Source organism: Ooceraea biroi, chromosome 8 (genome assembly GCF_003672135.1).
Source record: "Ooceraea biroi isolate clonal line C1 chromosome 8, Obir_v5.4, whole genome shotgun sequence".
Lineage (NCBI taxonomy): Eukaryota > Metazoa > Arthropoda > Insecta > Hymenoptera > Formicidae > Ooceraea > Ooceraea biroi.
In genome coordinates, this window is record NC_039513.1 from 7,851,123 (window position 1) to 7,872,646 (window position 21,524).

Genomic DNA, 21,524 nt, shown 5'->3' on the forward strand with positions numbered 1-21,524 from the left:
CGGCCGCTGCCTCCGCCGCTACGGGTACGTACTATCCCTGTCCCCCTCCCGGGACAGCCTCTTATTCCCACTCCTCCTGCGGAGCACCTGTCGTGCCAGGGAGTTCGGCGCGTTAGGGGCGCTCGACGAAGGTAAGTAGACGGTGGGTTATCAGTCGGCAGAGCATCTTGGTCGCGAGCGGAAACGTGGGCCCCGGTGTGGTAGACGCGCGTAGACGGGCAACAGGAGGATACTCGGGAGTGGAAAAAGGCTCGTGCCTACTCTAGCCGCTGCTACGTCGCTGCGTATCGTTCGGTCACGCGACAAACGCGAGGAGGCAAAGTAACGATCCGAGAAGAGCGAAGGCGGGAGGACCGCAGGATCGCCGGTGCGCTCCCCGCTTGGTTTCGAAACGGGTCGGGAGATACTTGGTCGCGAGTCAGCCGTCACGCGTTGTCCGCACGCGATACCGGGATACCGATACGCCGCATCGCCCGCGACCGGATACGCACGCGTCCCGGTAAGTTGCAGTCGCGCACGATGACCGCGACCGCGCCAAGGTAAACGCCAGCAAGGAGGTCACGGCGCCGGTGAATTGTGTTAAGTGCCCCAAGCAAGCCGACTTATCTCTCGAGGTGGCCCCGCGAGACCCCGCCGCTAGTAGTGTCGACGGTGAACAACGCGTGCATCCGCTGAGGAATCTAACGGTCGGTATTGACGTTGACAGTAGCTGCAGCCGCGAGAAAAGGGGAAAAAGGGCCGTCCGTCTCTCCGTCCGGCGAGGTCCATCCGGGAAACGGCGGAAGCGACGCGATAGGAAGCGATAAGGGAGACTGCCGGGATGCTGCACGAGGAGCCGCTTAGCTCCAGCTAACACGTGGTGATTACGCACACACTCTGCGGACGCGCGAGGTGAGTCCCGCCACTACTACTATCATAATTGACGATCGAGTTCCTGGGCTTTCCGGATGTGACATTTTTCCCGCGAAACGGTACGTGTTTTACCAAATGTACGTCCCCCACGTGTACATTACTGAAATTAAGAAACACGATACGATAAAATGAAACTAAATAATAATAATTGATTTACGCGCGATCAATTTTTGAAACACCATGTGTCAAATACGATAGAATATCAATCATTGGCTAGTAATTGGGCTCCGCTAGAAGGCTACGTAGAATGCAATCCTGAGATATTCCTTGCGGTACACGTGCTTCTCACGCCACGATAGACGTAATCTTGACACGTGAATGCTAATAAAGAGTCCGGCTGGAGAGAAACAAGCTAATAAGGACGACTATAAAACACGTTCCATTACCTAACGTCACGCGAGCGACTAACGAGCGAAATTAAATCGGTAGGTAACGTTACTCCGGAATTTACAGATAAAGAGAAAACGAGAAGGACAGCATGTTAACTCTTAAGAACGTGCGTAACATTTTCCAGAGCTCGCGGAAGGTTAATCGGGTTCAGCGCTAGTCCACGTCGAATGCGAGCGGTCGCTAACGTCGCAAGGGGGTACGGCCCCCCGTCCGACGTGATGCAAAGGAGCGGGCACGGTCAACGGGACTAATTACCTGCGATCCGCACTTGCGTGATCCGCTTGCCGATGCGAACGCGTGCGAATAGAACGACCGCGCCGAAACAACCAGGCGGATAAGGTTCTTGTATGAGGAAATCAGGAGGGGAGGGAATGTGGTCGGTCGACAGGCAAGGAGGCCTCACCAAATTTTCGTGCCGCTGGTCCGGACGCAATGTGCCTGAGATCCCCACGTGCTTTCGGACCGCCTGCCTCTCTTTCTCTGTCTCTCCTCCCTCCCTCCTCCCTCTCTCATTCTTTTCTCTCTGTCCCTCTCTCTTTCTTTCTCTCTCCCTCTTTCGCTTCGCCCGTCTCTGCCTCGCTTCTTAGTTGGCCGCTTTTCTCCTCGCCGCTTCTTCCTCTCGCACATACGGATAAAGGCTTCGTTCCCGCGGATCGCCGTCTTCACTCTCCTCTCCACGCTCCTTTCTTTTTCTCTTTCTTTATTTCTCTCTCTCTTTCTCTTCGTGCTCTCATCGGCCTCCATCCCCCTCGCGCTTCCTCAGAAAGTCGAACTGATCAGCCGACCGCTCCGCTCTTCGCGAGGCGAAGCCCGAGACGGCGAGGAGTTAGCGCGCGCATTCCGGTTAGCGGTCCGGCGAACGCATCGCCGTTGCTGCTTCTTCAGCTACCGCCGCCGTCGTTGTCCTCGTGTTTGTCGCCGACGTGAATGTCGGCCAACCCTTACTTTCCCGCTTTGAGGAGGGAATAGGTCCAGTTGACCATGTGTGTAAGTCGATGCGTAATAACTCACGAAGCCTCCGCAAACAAATCACAAGAATAAAAATTCAGAAATTGTAATAGATACAGTAGAAATGATCAGTAATTCCTTCAACTTTTCCTTTTGATAAATTTCCCTCAGCGAATCGAGTGCCAGTCAACGTTCGAGTGACTCGTTTCGCAGTGCATAAACGCTGGTAATATGCTATTACGCCAACCCGCGTCGCGATCGGATATCGCCGAGATACCGGCGCGAGTGTACGTGGACCGGATCCGAATAAGCGCGCGGGCACACGATTCTCGCGATCAACACCAGCTTAAATCCGCGTGTACGTGCACGTCGATCCGAGGATGCGTTTCGGTGAATCACTCTGATTTCGCGTGTGTACCACTCGCTGTTCGAAATCGTGTCAGGCCTTTTTTGCGCGCTATTCAAGACCGTATTCACATTTCAGGATTAATATCGCGCCGAAACGGATCCCTCACTGGCCGTTTTGCCTCGTTTCGATATACGTGCGCTATTCGACTCGCGGTTGGCGAGTTAATTCAATTCCGCTGATCCGCGCATTAAAAACGAAGAAGGAAAACCGAAAACGGGGACCAGCGTGACGTCACGAATCGACAGCGGTTGACGACATCGGGAACGTAAGCCGAGATCTCGTTTCCGGGACGGATTGCACATGCGGATTGCGCGCGCCGGCCCCGCGAAATTCATGCGCGGCGAGCATTCTTTTCGAAATTTGCATCGAAATAAGTCGCCGAACGTCCGTTTTGCCCTCCCCGCACGCCGTTGGCGGGCAAAAGGAGTACGCTAACGGTTTTCGAACAGGTGTCATCTCTTTTTTCCGCGCTTCATGAAATATTCACCAGGCATACGATTATGTTAGTACGGGCCGCACTAATCCGTCCGTCAACGAGCGCCGGGGCATTCAACCGCGCCGCATATACGTCTTGGAATCGCGCCCGACATAACTTTGCATTCGTTTGCCGATGTAATTCCGGCGAATTAACATTACCGTGTCGCGGCTTCGCCTATTTGCACGCCGAGACGTCGATACGTGCCGTGAGAATGTAACGACCACGACGATTGCGTCTCGTCGGCGATATTGGAGTTATCGCTTATTAATGGATGCTTAATAAATAGCCAACAAAAGTGGGGCATTAAATACATCTTTAATAACATCTCTATCCGGTGACTAAACTCGGATATCGCACGCGCATAACGTAGCAGTTAATTGTGCAATTAAGGGAGGAGCCTGCTTTAGAACGTTGAAAATAAGGTATATTTTACGAATTTTTTTGGAGAAACTATACAGCGGATCATTATAAAACTTTGATGCATTTATCAGTACATGTTTAAAGATAAAAAAAATTATTTTTTGATTTGAATATATCGCCTGTAGAGGTCGTCCTGGAGGCATTGTAAATTGGTGAGCATTCTCCTGCCTCCAAATTTCATCCAAACTGAAAAATTGAAATATTTTCTCGTTATTTATGAATTCCCATCGTCGATGAACCTTTAATATTCATAAAAACATTAAGTTAAACAATTATTTTTGCATGAAAAAGTTCAAAAACTTTGCCTAAAACTCGTACTTTTGTGTTCTAAGCTCCACCATTTTGGCACTTTTCAACTTTTTTCTTCTCTCTTTGGTTCATCGACGATGGGAATTCATAAATAACGAGAAGATATTTCAATTTTTCAGTTTAGACGAAATTTGGAGGCAGGAGAATGCTCACCAATTTGCAATGCCGGCGACGCGGCTGCACTAAGATTTCTCCAGGACGACCTCTACAAGCGATATATTCAAATCAAAAAATAATTTGTTTTATCTTTAAACATGTACTAATAAATGCATCAAAGTTTTATAATGATCCGCCGTATAGTTTCTCCAAAAACAATTCGTAAAATATACCTTATTTTCAGCGTTCTAAAGCAGGCTCCCCCCTTAAGATGATTCATTATATAGGTTCGCAGACTTCCACTTCATTTACGTAACCGGTCTCTGTTTTAATGACTAGTCGTGAATAATTTGCGTACGATTATATTCCCTCAAGTGTCTCTTTAACCCCTCACGTGTCTAGTATAATCCGAAACAACCGCGATCGCGATTCTGCGGCGCAGTGTTCGTGATTTCTTGCTCGTGAGATCGAAAGCACCGAGAATGACTCGTTATACGTCTTCAGCACGCGAGGGCCATTATCATCCTGGATTGGCGCGCGATGCTGGTACACCGAAGCCGCGCGTCGATCCTTCACGAGCGATAAATAAGTACTGCACGCGTGTGCGTAAATTGACGCAACATCGTGAAAGATCGATATCGATCTTTCACCGTAGAACGAGTAACAGAACTCTGACGTCATCGCGCGAGAAAACGCGCGCCCCAAATATGCTCTTCTTTGCATTTACGGTAGGACGCTCGCGTAGAGACGCATTATTATTATTAATCGACATGGAAATCGACAACTGCATGGTCGCCGGTCGAGTGCAACGATTCTTACCCCATATTTATTCACAATCGCGTGCGCACACGCGTGACGGTGGTTTTCTCCGATCTAGTGGCCATTCCGCACGTGATAATTGCCTACTGGTCATCCCTGTGTCCTGCAACGGCGATCATTGGGTCGTATTAACCGTTAATAAAAGAATAAGTCAAGTTGACGACCAAACTGGCAAATTTTATTGTGAATAAGTGCACAACGTTTCGGCCAGGCGTCTGGCCCTTTTCAAGTGTCAAAAACTAAGTACAAAGTCGTTAACTCGACTTATTCTTTTATCGATTTGATCTGGCGGCATTGACTATTTATTTCGAATTAACCGTTAATGTTAACATAACGATCTCGATCTCGTGAATGGATCGTAAAGTCAATTACGCACGCGCATGCGCGCGATCCTTTTCGATTTGCCGCACAATAAATCGCCGAGCATAAACGGCACGCAGCGTAAAGGGCTGCGATCAAACGGAATGATCCGCTCGGGCGAAACGGTAAATCTCAACGCGTCTAATGTCGTTGGCCGAGACGCGCGCGATTAATTATCGCGTTTATATTTCGCAATAACTCGAATTGCGCCGCGCTCGCGCGCGTATGATCGATACGAACGCGGCTCATCGTTTCGTTCAATGAACGCGCGTGCGCGATTCCATGCGGAGTGAAACCGTAGAAGAGGCATAACGGTACGAGCACATAATCGAATCCCGAGGAACGAATTAAAATGGTGCCGGCTATTCTCGTCGAGCCGACGACCGCGGCCGCGCCGATCGCTTTTCTTTTCGTTCGATTTTATCGAGATGCCGCGCGCGCGAATCTCAATGAGAGATGCATTATCTACGAGATTAATATGCACGTATGCACGATACGACCGCGACGCTGCGGCATCAGCGTGACGAGATAACGCGCTTATTATAATATCTTAGCGAATTCATAGATGGATTGCAAACGCAGAAATGGAACGAGTCCGCTATCGTATTCTGCGATAATGCGTTCAACAACGATTAACGTTACGCCGGAGTGTCAATGAAAATGGTACATTGGACTGAATATTTAGCAGTCGCATTCACCGCGTATCGATATATCGATATCATTACCTGCGGCGTACTAAGCGGTACGTTTGACGGTACGTAGTGCACGATCGTTCCGAATTTATAAAGCTTATCTCCGCGCGGCCATCGAGTACATTAAACGGTCGGAGGAGAAGAGGAGCGCACCGAACCTGGTAACGCTATCTTGACCCAGTTCGCAGCGATGAATGTTTCGCCAAGTTCTTTTTTCGAACATGAATCTGCAATTAACGCGCGCTTACACATTTCGCTCATCGATCACCATTCGCCGTATCACGCTCAACCGACGCGGAGATCGCAATCGATCCAATCGCGATCCAAAATTGCGGCCTCGTGGAGGTATTCGCGGCGTGCTTCGCCACGACGTACCTCGAAAATTCTCCCAACGAGGAGACATCTTCTTTTGACTCCACGTTGCTCAAAATTGTCTCGTGCTCGATACTGTTTCTCTATTTGCTTCCGTTTACTTGGCATTCGATGCCGCGTTCGCAAAAATGACCGCAGTGCGCTCGCATCTGTGCCACGATCGGCGATCGACAATTTCGCCGGCGGCGCGATCGATCGGTCGCGATAATTCCGGATAAATCGCGTCCAGCGTCGTCCAAGCGAGGCATGGAAGAGTACGGCCACCGCCGCACATCTGCAGATCGACCGGTGATTCTAGAACGATCGGCGTTGAGGAGACGGACTCAGTCCCGTCGTCGCTCGGATACCATAAACGACGCGGCGGTCGATTTGACATTGCGATGCACGTACGCGCAAAGACAAATCGCCGTGCGCGCGTTCGCGCCAAGGAAGAAGAAGGTACTGTTGCTGATGCTGTTGGCGGAGGAGACGGGATGAGGAAGGGATGAGGGCTCTCCGGCGGGAAATGGTGTGTCAGGCTGATGCGTCTGGGAACGGTACCGTGAGAAATTAGCGTAGGAACAACGCGAATGCATGCAAAGGGAAACTTTGGATGCACCCAGTCTCGTTGTCAACCATTAGTCGTTACAAATGAACAGAAAATTGGTTAACGTAGGTATTGCCCTCGCTCTCTTCCTCCCTCCTTGAAACTGCTTGTACAGCAGGGATCAAGTTTCTCGTTAATGATTCTCCCTTCGATGATAAAAGGCACACGGAGTATTGAGAATAGCTGCTTGTCGCTTTGGCGAGTTAGCAAGCAATTGTCTAAACGCCTCGGAACATCCGGCGTAATGAAACAAGCATCATTTGCGAAAGGGCAGTTTGGTCCTCCTGGTGCACGCTTTTGCACGCGTGCGATTGATATCGCGCAGCCGACGTTGCAGAAAGAAGAGCGGCGGGACAACATTGTCACATTAAGATGCTCCGGAACGGTGCCGAGGGGAATTATTAGCGTGGGATCTATCGCACAACGGCGCGACCGCGCGAGCGGAAAACACCGTTACGAAGACGCGTATAAATCCAGCCGGCCCGGACGAAACATCTCAAGAATGTATTGCGTGCGTGCATGCATGCGTGCACGGATGTGCAACGTCTGTCTCCGCGCGTCCGGTTCTCCTGACGGGCAAACATCCGCGTCTTGATTTTCGAAAACTCCGACGAGCCAGGGAACCTCAATCTCTCGCTCGCTCCCTCTCATAAAAACACGGGCCTGTTTAAATTTCAAATTGCTTCCCCAGTCACGACAAGCGCGGCAAGACAATACCGGGGCAATGAAACCCATGTGCGCGCCTGCACGAGTCGGTTATGCACAGCTAATTAATGCTTTCCACCGGCGTTCTCGGGCGGGCGAATCAAAAACACGCGAGGCATTCACGATGCTCGTGTATCACGAAGCGGCTCCTTGCTCCGATTAACCCTTCCATCATCGGGACCATCCGTCTCGGCCTGCTCTTCCTATTAGCGTGTCGTGCCGCGTAACTTTTCGTGGAACACCACGAGACCTTTTTACGTTGTTTGAACGGCAAAGTGTATGTCTCCGTAAAAACCGCACAATAAAGCTGTTATTAAGCGAGAGAAGGCCAATCGCAAACCGCATTTGCACCGGCATATATAACAATCCACTCGGAAATTGTTACAACCAGAAATGCAAAAGCGGGGAGGCGTACCGTTGCCGCTGTTAATAAAAGCACAAAGTCTCAAGAATCGCGCTTGAGTAACATCGACGAGGCTCCCATAAAATACGTGAGTCGATTGTTAAAAGTGCCGGCCAAAGAGCAGAATTGTTGATCAACTAATAAATTCCCATAATAAAATGCGGCAAAACTTTAAAAAGGATTACGAACGATAAAATTCGATGCCGTTAAAGTTCGTCTTTCAGTAAACCATGTCGTGCATAAACCATGTCGTAAGCATGCCACATGCATACAGCTAATAGCGCAGAACGAAAGGAGGGTTTCCTGCGCGTGATACACTCATCCATTCGGATCTTGATCAGCATCGCATGTACCGGGTGTACACCGTAATTCGCGTATCGTCAAATATAGACCCCTTGACACATTCGAAGCGTCAAGCATTCATCCAATTCTTCATTCAGCCTTCCCTTCATTTTCAATGTTAATTTCCTTGACACCTCATCTTGAAGCAATCGTCTTCGTTCCTCGATATTATGCTCTTTAATGTCTGCATTATGCCTCGCCTTTAGTTAGTTCGACTAGTAATGTAAGCGTTTCCCGTACACCCTATACGACTCGGGCTCGATGATGCTCCGTGCATCGACCGACCCTGTCGGGAATCGTTCCGGTACGACAATTCACGGAATCATAGTTCTTAGCCGGGGGCTACGAGCCATTAAACAATCAGCGTTAATTGTTTGGTGTCCACCATTATAAATCAAGATCGACGCGCGTGGAAGCGTAAGCCCCGCGGGCGTCAGTCAATCGCGGTAATTACATATTCGCGACAATGTCGTGGCGACTGCAACGGTCCGAGCGACAGGCGCGGATATTTGCGAGCGTTACCGGGACGCTTAAACATTGTCCACGTTGTGCCACTTAGCGAGCAGCGCGCCAGTTAACTCGATTTTAATTAAAGTCGTAATGCATGCCTCTGCCGGGCTTAACGACCGGCTGGCCCTGCTTCCTTCTTTTACTTTATCTCCCACGACCATGCAGGATTACAATTGACACCGTGACATTGCGCGCTCGTTTCGAATTATGCGGCCAAGAGGCGAGAACGTCCTCTTTCAGATAACGCAGCGTCAACGGCATTTCTCTTGGGATAGGTTCGGACGGAATTTTTCTCAAATGTCACCGATCTCCAGCACAGACGGAAAGTCATTTCGGATTAAGAACGGCCGATTAATCTCGGCGGTTTATAATGAGATTTCTTCCAATCTTCAGAAACCTGGGAAGTGTAGGTATATCTCTTGCCGATGTCCGTGACGGAAAACAGTCAGGAGGTTCCCCGCGTGAAATCATGTCTTTTTCGGTTAATGAAGCAGCCGCAACCGAAAGACGCCTGTTGCAGTTGCGAGAACGCTCGTCCGTCCCCGTTTGATACGAAAAAGAAGGATTATGGCATTTGCCGCCGGTCCGCTAATTCAGCCGAGTGGAACAACGTCTCACGCTCGCCAAAAACTCGACGCGATTTCTTTGTTTTTTACTCAGCCAATCTCACAGGTGCGAGATGTTACTTGCGAGAGCGAGGGATCCGATCGCCATCCACCCGATGATCACGCAGGCTGACGCGATCACTGTCAACATTGGAACCGAGAACGTTGGCGCAGCGATGCGTTTAATCCGGCAAAAACGATCGGCGGAGTTAACGAGCCGCGAACAACCTTGAAATCGGTATTGGAACTGCTTACGCTATCCCTGTCTCGACGAGCACCTCGTGCTGCTCCCGTTCTCGCCGCAGCTTCGAGAGGAACAAGCTCGGGTGTTCAACAGGACAAATTTCTGTAAGATCTGGAAAGATAATCGAGACTGACAGGTCGTACAGAGGATCGGAATGAAAACAAGTTGATCACAACAGTAGGAGTATTGGCCGTACAGCCTAAGACCTAGGCGTGTGAACCAGGGATCCCGGAGAGTTCGAGTTCAAATCTAAGGCAGTCTCCTAGTTATTTTTCGCCTCTTACAATTCAGAAGTGGGATAATAATCCGCTACCCCTCGAAGACAGTTGAGATTCATCCGCTATCCCTCGGAGAGGAGGGAGTTGAGAAGCAGCTGGCCGGTAGTGAAGCCTGAACATGGAGGTTGGGACGGACTCAGAGGAGTGAACCAACATGGAGATTGGGAAGGACTCAGAGGAGTGAACCAACATGGAGGTTGGGAGGGACTCAGAAGAGTGAACCAAAAATGGAGGTTGGGAGGGACTCAAGTGGAGTAAACCGACGGATTTGGAGACATTCGGGGACGAATGTGATGTCAGGCTGGCCGAGCTGTAAGATCTGGAAAGATAGTCGAGACTGACAGGTCGTACAGAGGATCGGAATGAAAACAAGTTGATCACAACAGTAGGAGTATTGGCCGTACAGCCTAAGACCTAGGCGTGTGAACCAGGGATCCCGGAGAGTTCGAGTTCAAATCTAAGGCAGTCTCCTAGTTATTTTTCGCCTCTTACAATTCAGAAGTGGGATAAAATCCGCTACCCCTCGAAGACAGTTGAGATTCATCCGCTATCCCTCGGAGAGGAGGGAGTTGAGAAGCAACTGGCCGGTAGTGAAGCCTGAACATGGAGGTTGGGACGGACTCAGAGGAGTGAACCAACATGGAGATTGGGAAGGACTCAGAGGAGTGAACCAACATGGAGATTGGGAAGGACTCAGAGGAGTGAACCAACATGGAGATTGGGAAGGACTCAGAGGAGTGAAGCAACATGGAGGTTGGGAGGGACTCAGAAGAGTGAACCAAAAATGGATGTTGGGAGGGACTCAGAAGAGTGAACCAAAAATGGAGGTTGGGAGGGACTCAAGTGGAGTGAACCGACGATTTGGAGACATTCGGGGACGAATGTGATGTCAGGCTGGCCGAGCTGTAAGATCTGGAAAGATAGTCGAGACTGACAGGTCGTACAGAGGATCGGAATGAAAACAAGTTGATCACAACAGTAGGAGTATTTGCCGTACAGCCTAAGACCTAGGCGTGTGAACCAGGGATCCCGGAGAGTTCGAGTTCCAATCTAAGGCAGTCTCCTAGTTATTTTTCGCCTCTTACAATTCAGAAGTGGGATAAAATCCGCTACCCCTCGAAGACAGTTGAGATTCATCCGCTATCCCTCGGAGAGGAGGGAGTTGAGAAGCAACTGGCCGGTAGTGAAGCCTGAACATGGAGGTTGGGACGGACTCAGAGGAGTGAACCAACATGGAGATTGGGAAGGACTCAGAGGAGTGAACCAACATGGAGATTGGGAAGGACTCAGAGGAGTGAACCAACATGGAGATTGGGAAGGACTCAGAGGAGTTAAGCAACATGGAGGTTGGGAGGGACTCAGAAGAGTGAACCAAAAATGGATGTTGGGAGGGACTCAAAAGAGTGAACCAAAAATGGAGGTTGGGAGGGACTCAAGTGGAGTGAACCGACGATTTGGAGACATTCGGGGACGAATGTGATGTCAGGCTGGCCGAGCTGTAAGATCTGGAAAGATAGTCGAGACTGACAGGTCGTACAGAGGATCGGAATGAAAACAAGTTGATCACAACAGTAGGAGTATTGGCCGTACAGCCTAAGACCTAGGCGTGTGAACCAGGGATCCCGGAGAGTTCGAGTTCCAATCTAAGGCAGTCTCCTAGTTATTTTTCGCCTCTTACATTTCTGACACGATTAAAATATTCCTCCATCGACGCGTCTTGTGTGACACCCCGTGATCTTGCTTGAATTGCCCGAATCGCGAAAGCGGCAAAGTGAGATGGCACGATAATGACAACTAATTGCGAGGAGGATTATCAGACGGGATCCGTTGTGTGAAGAATTAACCGGTGAACAGTTGGCTGACTGCGAGATCATTGACGGATTTCTTCGCGGGCGTTTAATAGGCTGCATTACTCGGCTTTCCTCGCCGACGAGAGGAAGATAAATCGCCGCGGGGTAACGCCACGCGTATTACTAATCAATCGGTTTGCGATAAATCCATTCTCCGGCCTATTTCGGCCGGGCGATACGGATCACGTTTGCACACGTATTGTTGCAAATGAAAATACTGGTCAGACTGGTTGATTATAGATTCGCGCACGTATATCATTAAAGTCACGAGCCAAGAAACCGATACAACGTCGCCTTGTGGATTCATTAATGATTCTTCGATTACTTGACGGCAATAATGAGACACGACTGTGTCAAGTAGAGCGGAAAAGGCACGATCTCTCGTCTACTTGGAGAAGTACCTCTTTACATCACACTTACAGAGAATAAAACACAAAATGATCACATAAAATAATAATAAAGTGCGAAATGTTGTCGGGCAGCCAGCTGCCGGGATTTCTGGAGAACTCATCACGTATCTCGCGGTTCTCCCGCGATAAATTCCCGCAACGAGGAGATCGGGATTGGGACGCGTATTTCGTGTCCGAGTGGAGTCCCCGTTGATTAACAGTCCCATAAATGAGCGAACGGTGTGTAAAACAAGAATTCGGTATGTTCCGCGCGCGACGTTAGCATTTCCCATTGATAACTACGATTACCTTTGCAATCATTGCGCTGCGATTACGCAGCGATGCACTCCGCGGTACTCCCGATAGCGAAACGCATTCGCGATCCCACGTCGCGCATACCGCATCTGTCATCCGTGGGTCGATTACACGCGGGCACAGCGGTGTGTCTTTACGCTGATGCACCGTTATAATGACCAGCATCCCACGGCGACAGCGTTGTTTCAATAATCCTGAAAGCCACCCGCGATCAAGAAATTCTAATGTTTGTTTCGCTGACGCGAAGAATCTTGTCGATTCTTCTTTATAATGCCGAAATGGAAATAAATATTTCAGAATTTGCTCTCAAGATGCTGATAATTTTATCTTTGGCAAATATCTTGTACAAAGTATTCCGGGATAATAACAAGGCTGCATTTCCCGGTAGCTCCAAGAGAAAGAAATAGGAACACAAAGTCTTTACCCACGTAAATCTCTCAACAGTAGAGAGGCGCGCGTAAAAAACGGAAATTATGCCGATGTTAACTGTCGTTGGTGCAACAGCGTCTCGCCATGGTTGTTAAACCGCGCATAAAATTACAGGCTGTAAAGTTTAATGTGAGAAGAAAAAAAAAGAAGGAAGGAACAGTACATGATAAAGTGTATCGTATGACTTTTGACTTTTACGCGGCGTCGTGCATCCGCCGTGTGGCCGATAATTAAACGCGGGTCTGGATAATCCTGCGCAAATGGAGGCACGTGAGTCGCATTACGCGACACCGCGCTAGACATTCATTGCGTCCATATCGTCATATCCGGGTCAATTATACGGGCAGTACATTAGAATTAGGCTATCTTCACGGACGCGTACCGTTACAGCTATCGATATTCGTTTCCACGGTAACCTGGAGACTGATTTAAAACGGCAACAAGCGCGGTAAAAAAAGAAAAACTAAAAATATTACACAGGTTCGAGAACGAGCTGGGAAAGCCAACGACATTGTATTCCAATTAATATCCATCTGATTAATATCTCATTTTCACTTTCGATTCTGCACGCTGCAGAAATCCTTTGTATTCTCGCGCGTCCGCGAGATACCCACGCGCCCCATTGTTCGTTCTAATTTTCGACGGAAGATTCATTATTGGCCGTGCTCGCCGCCAATCCTGATTTCGCGCACACACTCCTGAAAGCCCGCAGCCATGATTTCTCCCGGCAAATCAATTTTGCGCTCGAGACCTCGTTGGGATACGAAGCGCAACCTGGCGCGGACGGTGCCCGGTTAATTTGCTCGCTAGACCATGGTGGTCGGATAAATTAAAATAGATCCGGCTTCGAGAGCGCATGGCGTCCGCGCCGCCGTAACAGTTCGCGCGCGACGACGAAAATTTATTGCGGACTCATGCGAGCCGGTGGGTTTTTTGTATTTGCAGGGCAGGACGGTGTTTCGTCGTGAGGGGCTGGGACCTCCAGGATGCCAGGGGTGTGGAAGTTGCTACGTTGTACGCTGATCTACGTGGTGAGTGACTAGCGTGCGTATCGCAAATCCAGCGCGACACGAACGAGCATCGATCATACGTTGTGAACGTCGACACGACGATTAACCGACTCTTACGTATTAATTCGTGTTGCACGTCGTGCAGGAAGCTGCGCGATATTTTTGGTACCGGGACGTGGATCGGTATACTCCCTGCTAAATTATCGGATGACTTATTACCCGACGTTACCCCCCAATTTATAAGCGATACGGATGTAACGTTTAACACGCCCTGACCTGCCAATCCAGCGCAACCCCCATCGTACGGGCGGAGATAAGGCTAAATAATTACTGCGCCGCGTGAAATATCGCCCTGCCCGTCCTCGATCATCAAGACTCATCAGCACGGGACGAGATCGACGTCGAGCGATGGCACGTCAGGTTCGCCGCCGTCTTAATAGCGCGCAAAGCGACTTCAGGAGAGACGGGGGGCACGAACGAGCGGTGTATCGCCTAGAACGGCGGCGGGGACTCTTACGCGGACTCGTGACTTGCGTTTCGTCCGCGCGTCTTCTAGCGGGTCTTCTTTTGTCGGTCAATTAGGCCCTAGAGCCTAGTGCGCGCCGCCAATCGGTCGGGCCCCGACTCTGCACGCCGATTCTGATAATGGGCCGCAATTTCAAACGTGTTTGGCCGGCCGGGCGACGCCGCAGACCTTGTAATTAATGAATAACGGTTTCGCGCGCGCGGGGACCGGGCCCCATACGCTCGTTCGCGTGACAGCCATTTGGCTGCCTAATAAACGCGGTACCGTTTCGTGAGGACCGGAAGTGGACTATCGCGCAACCGTGCGCGAAGCAGGAGGGCTCATCCACGTTTTCACGGTGGTGATCTTCAGCCGGGACCATCCGCGATTTCCATTCGGATGACGATACGATGACGCGGCGAGAGTCACCGCGACAGCTTGCAGGCGGATATTCATGCCTACTCTAGGTACCGTTACCGCGTCTTGGGCCCCGTCTTTCCCGTCTTCCGCAACCACCGTATCGCCGCCCCTCCAGCCAGCCGTCATAGCCGTTCCCCCCTGGCGCGTTCCTGCTCTCGCCGCGCATTACTCGGAACCCCACGTGAAACCCATCGCCGGGAGAGAGACCCATCTTCGCGGCCTTGCTCGCGAGGCAGACGCGCGTCTCGCTTGTAAACTGTCGGCGATCATTATACAGCAGACCGCTGTAATTCCTCACTATGTAGACCAGGGCAGAGACTAGCGGTAGGAACACCACTTTGCGGCCCGCAATTTAAGCAGGAGCGATAAAATCGGATGCTAATCCACGCGAGAACGCGCACTCGCGGGGCTGGCTACGACGGACCGTTACGTACCACTGCGATTCTCGCCCCTCGGGGGTAACATAGATTCCATCGATGGTTACATAAGCCTAATGTCCTCTGAAGGGTTAAGGAAGGTCAGTGAAATCGGCCGTAACCTTCTCCACTTCGCGTCGACCCCGATCCTACGATCCTTACGATCGGCGAGAGCACGCGAGAGCTCGCGCGCGCGCCGGTCACGGGGACCGGCTATTTCCGCGTGTCACGAGGCGGCACAATCGATTGCCCGCAAACGGGCATTAGTATTCGAGTGCCGCTACCAGTGCCACCGGCATGGGAAACTCGCCTGGCGATGTACCCCACGTTCGAATAACTCGGAAAATATCCGTACGCACGAGGTCATAAGGAGACTCCCCGAAAAGCCGCGAATCCTCTTCCGCGTAACGCGAACATCGTCCCATATTTTGTTATATTATTGTCGACGTCCGGCGATCAGGTCGCCAACGAGACTTTCGCTCTTTTCGATAATAAAATATCGACAATGGAGTACCGTATCCCGCGACCGAAGCATCACGGGGCACTCGCGGGGCACTCGCGAGGCCCCAGCCCTCGCTTGAGGCAGGGATCGCGCGTATCGATACGCGTGTGCCGGCGGCGCAGCGCGCTCGGCAAAAAGGGTGCGCGCCGCGCGTCCGCCAGGTGCGTAATCATTTCTAACGAAACGCTGTCATTTAACAGCGCGATTGTAAGAGCGCGGGAACTTGTTTTCACTTGCGCGAAAAACGACGACCGTTAATGCAGCGGTAAAGACGCCTCTCCCGTTACGGCGGCGTGTGCGAGCGCGGGATACACAGGGAACACCTTGCCCGTGCCCCGCGACGATCGCGCTCGACCGCCAACTAATACGTCGCGGGACGCGTGCGTTCAGCATCCCTTCTGGAAGGCTTCTTCTGGAAACCGGCACGGAACGGAACAGACACGCCTGGTTCCACGTGTCCGTCGACGGTATCGCTATTATCTGATACTGATATCCGCGATACGGTGCCCCGATGATTACGGTATCGGGTATCGCTTGAGAATAGGTGGTGCTTGCCCGGTTGACCAATAACGGATAACTCTTCGCGATCTTCTCCGCGATAGGAGAACAGCGCTCACATCCGACGTTTCCTGAATCACGAACTAATCGGAAAACATTCATATCTACCAGAAGATACGGTAAATGTTGTAATATCGCGCGCGCGCGATCAAGTCGATTCGCATAATGCAGCAAGATCGTAACGGATATCCCGGAGTACGATCTCATGACACGAGAAAGAGTGGGAAAAGTACTGAAAAGCGGAATCTGGATCGAGTTTAATAGGCCAGATGTATTGAGATTCTTGAGGTTCCATTATAATGGTAATGCCACAAGTAATTCCGGACACGGTACACCGTATGAAATCTGGATTACGTGCACGTACACGCGACCATAATAATTCTCGGCAATGAGACCGCATGCCTGGTGAACGATCTATAAATTTTGCGTCCACCATCCAGCGTTTCATTCCCCTTTTTTTATTACAAATTGTAAGGAAGAATAAATAATATAAAGTGTGCATTTACATGTATAATCAAATATTTTATTTCCGTCGAGTAGCTTCTTTTATCTCACTTTTATTCGTTATTACCTTGTCCCTGCGAAACTTGCGAAATAAAATTCCCATAACAGCACAAGTTGTACCACGCTACGATGTACCGCGCCGTATCCCATCAGTAGACACATAAATAGCGTTGTACCGCCGAAGCAGTGAACAGTAAAAGTGATAGTAAATTTAATACTCATCCTCCCCGAGTGAGCTTTATTAAATACCGCTGTGAAAACCAGTCAATCGGAACGAATCTTTGCGAGAATAACATCCAAAACGACATCATCGTCGTCGATGCGTCCGCAATCTCGCCGTATGTTGCGGTACACGCGAAAAAGGCATAATGGCACCTGCCGTTGCCTGCATTTAATACAGGAAGTGAGCGAAGATGTACCAGGTAGTAGGTACCAGGCGTATGCGGGTCGTTGATTAATTTCGGACGGACACGCCGCCGCGATCCAGCGCGATTCCGCACTTGTCGTGCGGCTCGTGCCGTGATTACCTGGTACACCAGCATCAGCAACAACGCGGCAGCTATGCTGTCAGTTTGCGATTGAGCGTGAGCGGTATTTACGACTAAATCGTATGGATTATCTCAGCCTTAATGGACTCAAGAGGCCGAGTGGGAACCCGCGGATGCTTAACTTTTCATTACAGTCCCCTCTGCACTTCGGTATCTGTAAAGGAATCCCTCTAAGTGCATCGCGTGCAAAAAGGTGCCTGATGCGAGCAGGATAATGAAGCTGATTTATGGCTAATGATTTCCGACGTGAGGACATTAGGCACGAATGTTTCAATTAAACTCGCTTGACTTCTTCTACTGCGGAGTGATTCCGCGCGCGATGATACTGCGCCGAGATTGCCAATACTCGCACTCAGTTTATTTATTGACAAATTCTCAGCGTGTTCCTCGGGATTGAAGACCGACGATATCCTTACCGTTTTATGCGCGTAACGCGTAAGTCGCGCACGTACAATGAGAATACAGGAAGTGGAGGATAATAGAGGATAGAGGACAGAGAATGAGAGGGCAGAGGAGACGAAGAAGAAGAACAAAGGTCGCGTATTCAAAGGAGAAGCGTACAGTATTCTCGAAATGTGCAGGTGGTTGGCCTGAGGAGCGTCAGTAGCAACAGCGACATTTGGCCGCTGGAGAGGCCAGACGGCATGCCGGCCATCCAGTCTTTAGAGGTAATGTGCGGAAAAGACCACATGGATGTTCACCTCTCGTTCTCGCAACCGTTCGAAGGCATCGTCTCGTCCAAAGGCCAACACGCGGATCCACGATGCGTCTACGTGCCGCCGTCCACCGGCCAGACCTTCTTCTCATTCCGGATAGCTTACGCGAGGTGAGTTCTCGCGCTTGAAATCGAAACGGTACTACCCTACTGCTACTACAGCCTTTGCTCACGCTTTTATAGCTGCACACATGATTAATGGAGTAAAACTTTATCGCCGAAAACGATCTTACACGGTCTCACGGTCCATCCGCAGAATTTATGACGCGACGATGTCGTGAAGACGCGAGATTACGTGGAATCCTGCCTCATTGTATTGGGTTGGCCAAAAAGTAATTGCGTTTTTTTTTATATAAATAAAAGGCGAATTTTTCATGGCAAACAAAAACTTTATTAAACAATATATTGTCCATTTTGTTTGATTATCTTTTGCCATTTTTCAGGCAACTTCAAGATTCCGCGCTCAAAAAAGTTCTTATCTTTTTCGGCAAAAAACAATTCCAAGAACGATTTGATATCCTCATCAGCAGTCAAGGTTTTACCATTCAAGGCGTTTTGCAAAGAACGAAACAAATGGTAATCTGATGGTGCCAGGTCTGGCGAATATGGTGGATGTGGTAACATCATGGTAACACATCCCATCCAAGCTGCAACAATTTTTCACGAGTGACCAAACTTGTACGTGGTCTAGCGTTATCATGGTGAAACACAACACCTTTGCGATTCACCAATTCTCGACGTTTCTGTTTGATGGCAATCCAGTTGACGACAGTATACGTCTGAATTAATGGTTTGATTCCTTGCAAGCAGCTCAAAATACACAATACCTTTAAAGTCCCACCAGACTGACAGCATAATCTTTCTTTGGTGAATATTCGCTTTTCAAGTGCTTTGAGCAGGTTCATCACGCTTGCTCCATGATCTTTTTCGTTTGACGTTGTAGACGATCCATTTTTCGTCGCCTGTTATCATACGTTTCAAAAATCGATCATTTTCCTCACGTTTCAAAAGAGAATCGCAGATGTCAATATGCTCAGTGAGATGAATTTCTTTGAGCTCACGTGGTACCCAAATATCGAGCTTACTAATGTATCCAAGTCGTTTTAAATGGTTTTCAACACTCGATTTCGATATGTTAAGATTCTCAGCAATCTCTCGTGTCGTTAAACGCCGATTGGAATCGATCGGTGCCTTTATTTTGTCATCGTCAATTTCGATTGGCCTTCCTGAGCGTGGTGCATCTTTCACATTAAAATCTCCAGATCGAAATTTAGTAAACCAATTTTGACACTGCCGCAGTTTTAAAGCATCTTCGCCATATACATGACATAACTTTTTACGAGCTTGCACAGCGTTTTTCCCTTTTCGGAAGTAATAAAACAAAATATGACGAAAACGTTCTTTTTGATTTTCCATTTTGAAATCGACGGCAAAGAAACAATTGTTAACGAAATCGTGTACTTTCTTTTTCTAAAACAAGCTTGAACTGTGAGTTGTTAACCTACATAATGAATTTGCGGTTTAGAATGAAGTTAGTTACATTTCAAGACATGTATGTCCATCTATTGGGAAAAAACGCAATTACTTTTTGGCCAACCCAATATTTCGATAAACCGTTCCGCTGCGTGGCTGTATTTTGCTCGTTCGCAATTTCATTAAAAAATCCCTGTTCCCTCTTTCCGCGGAGAATCTAAGGCCGTGTAACAACTGCGGAGAATAGATAGAATAGGTGCTTTACTTGACGCTCTCTCATTTCACTCCAGATGCGGCACGAAACCGGATATGCACGGACAATTTTACGAGAACACCGTGGTGGTCCAGTACGACAAGGACCTGCTCGAGGTCTGGGACGAGGCGAAACGGCTGCGGTGCGAGTGGTTCAACGATTACGAGAAGACCGCGTCGAAACCGCCGATGGTTATCGCGGACCTCGACGTGATACAGCTGGACTTTAGAGGTACAGTCACCTTGCGATTATGCTCCCATCAAATGCCATGGAGATAAATCGCCGGCACACATTCGCGACGATGCTATCGAGATCACCGCGCGACATCGAGAGGCCTGCTCGATTGCCATCTGTTGCATGCAGTAAACAATCTGAAACAGCGGATACGGTCAAGCGCGCGTTTCAGGCTTTTCAATAAAGTCGCGGCTAAATATCCAAGCACGTGCAACGATCCGGCAAACTGTCTTCTACGCGAAAGCGGGGCGCACACGAGGATGGTCGGTCCTTTCGAACGGCGAGGGGGATCGCAGCTCGCGCACCCGTTTGCGGTTGACCGCGGGTGGGACCGCGGTCACCGGTTAATTTCAGTTTACGCGGCAACATGTAAATCAGATCCAGTGCCCGCAGGCGAGGTGCACTGTCGCGTGCGTCCCGCAACAGAGACGTTATCCGGAGATGAATCGTACCGTTGACCGTGTATCAAACCAACGTCGATCTGAAGCCACGTGACGCGTGCGACGCGTCCTTTTGAGATTCCTCCGTTTCCATCGCAAGCAACATGCCTTCGTTGCTTCTTGCAGGCGACAACGTGGACTGCTGGATGGAGATTCAGCACGGCAAGGGTCCGTGGGCGCCACCCGTGTCCGGGATCGTGCCGCTCGGCTCCACCCTCACCCTGGTCGTCGCCATCAACGATTACCGAGGTAACGAGCTCCCAACGGCTTCTCCCGGGTGACTGGCCAATAGCACAGGGGCTAACGTAATTTTCTCTTGTTGAGCGCAGGTGAGTTCGACATGCGGGTCAAGTCATGCGTAGCTTCGGACGGCGGCGGTCACACGATACAGCTCAGCGACGAGTTCGGCTGCGTACTAAGGCCGAAGATGATCAGCCGGTTCCTGAAAGCGCGCGGCTCGGACGATCGCGCGACCGTCATCACCTACGCCTTCTTCCACGCCTTTAAATTCCCGGACGCGTTGAGCGTTCATATCAAATGCAAGGTAAGGATGAATCATATCTCTGTAGTAAATCCGGTTTTGGAGTAACGATATCGATTCTTTCTTAACAGGTAAGATTAGCAATGCTAACAATTTATCTGCATGCCGATTTTAACGAACTTGAAAATGTTATTTTGCGGAAAGGTGGAGATATGTCGACACGGTTGCCTGGATCACTGTCAGCTGAGCGGCTCCATAGCTCACTACATCCAAGAGAGGAAAGATCAGATACGACCGCAGTACGTACAAAGCACGGCAGACTCGATCATCCCCAACGACGATAGCAGCGCGGATAGAGACAACGAGGATGCGGATGGCAACGCGGAGCAGGGCGACGGTTCTTCGTACGAGGATGTCATCCAGAACGGCGACGAGGTGGCATCGATCGGCGAACACTTTCTAGACGTAGAAAAATCGATTCCGAAAGCGCAGGCACAGACGAGCAATCGATTACCGCCAACGGTAACAGAGGTCCATCACGACAGCGAGGTCCATCCCGATGACGTTGACTTGACGAAACCGTTTATGGTAGACATTTATGGGA

At 49.9% G+C, this 21,524-nt stretch overlaps 1 protein-coding gene across 1 annotated transcript in view; it reads left to right on the plus strand.

Moving 5' to 3' along the window:
- The window catches only part of LOC105275714, a 24,935-nt gene continuing 3,411 nt past the window's right edge, over nt 1-21,524 (plus strand). Inside the window, exons 1-7 of the mRNA XM_011332770.2 lie at nt 1-891; nt 13,807-13,892; nt 17,906-18,150; nt 19,803-19,996; nt 20,566-20,688; nt 20,769-20,983; nt 21,125-21,508. Coding sequence (XP_011331072.1) covers nt 13,848-13,892; nt 17,906-18,150; nt 19,803-19,996; nt 20,566-20,688; nt 20,769-20,983; nt 21,125-21,508 — 1,206 coding nt within the window. The 5' untranslated portion in view covers nt 1-891; nt 13,807-13,847. The remainder of the gene's footprint in view (nt 892-13,806; nt 13,893-17,905; nt 18,151-19,802; nt 19,997-20,565; nt 20,689-20,768; nt 20,984-21,124; nt 21,509-21,524) is intronic.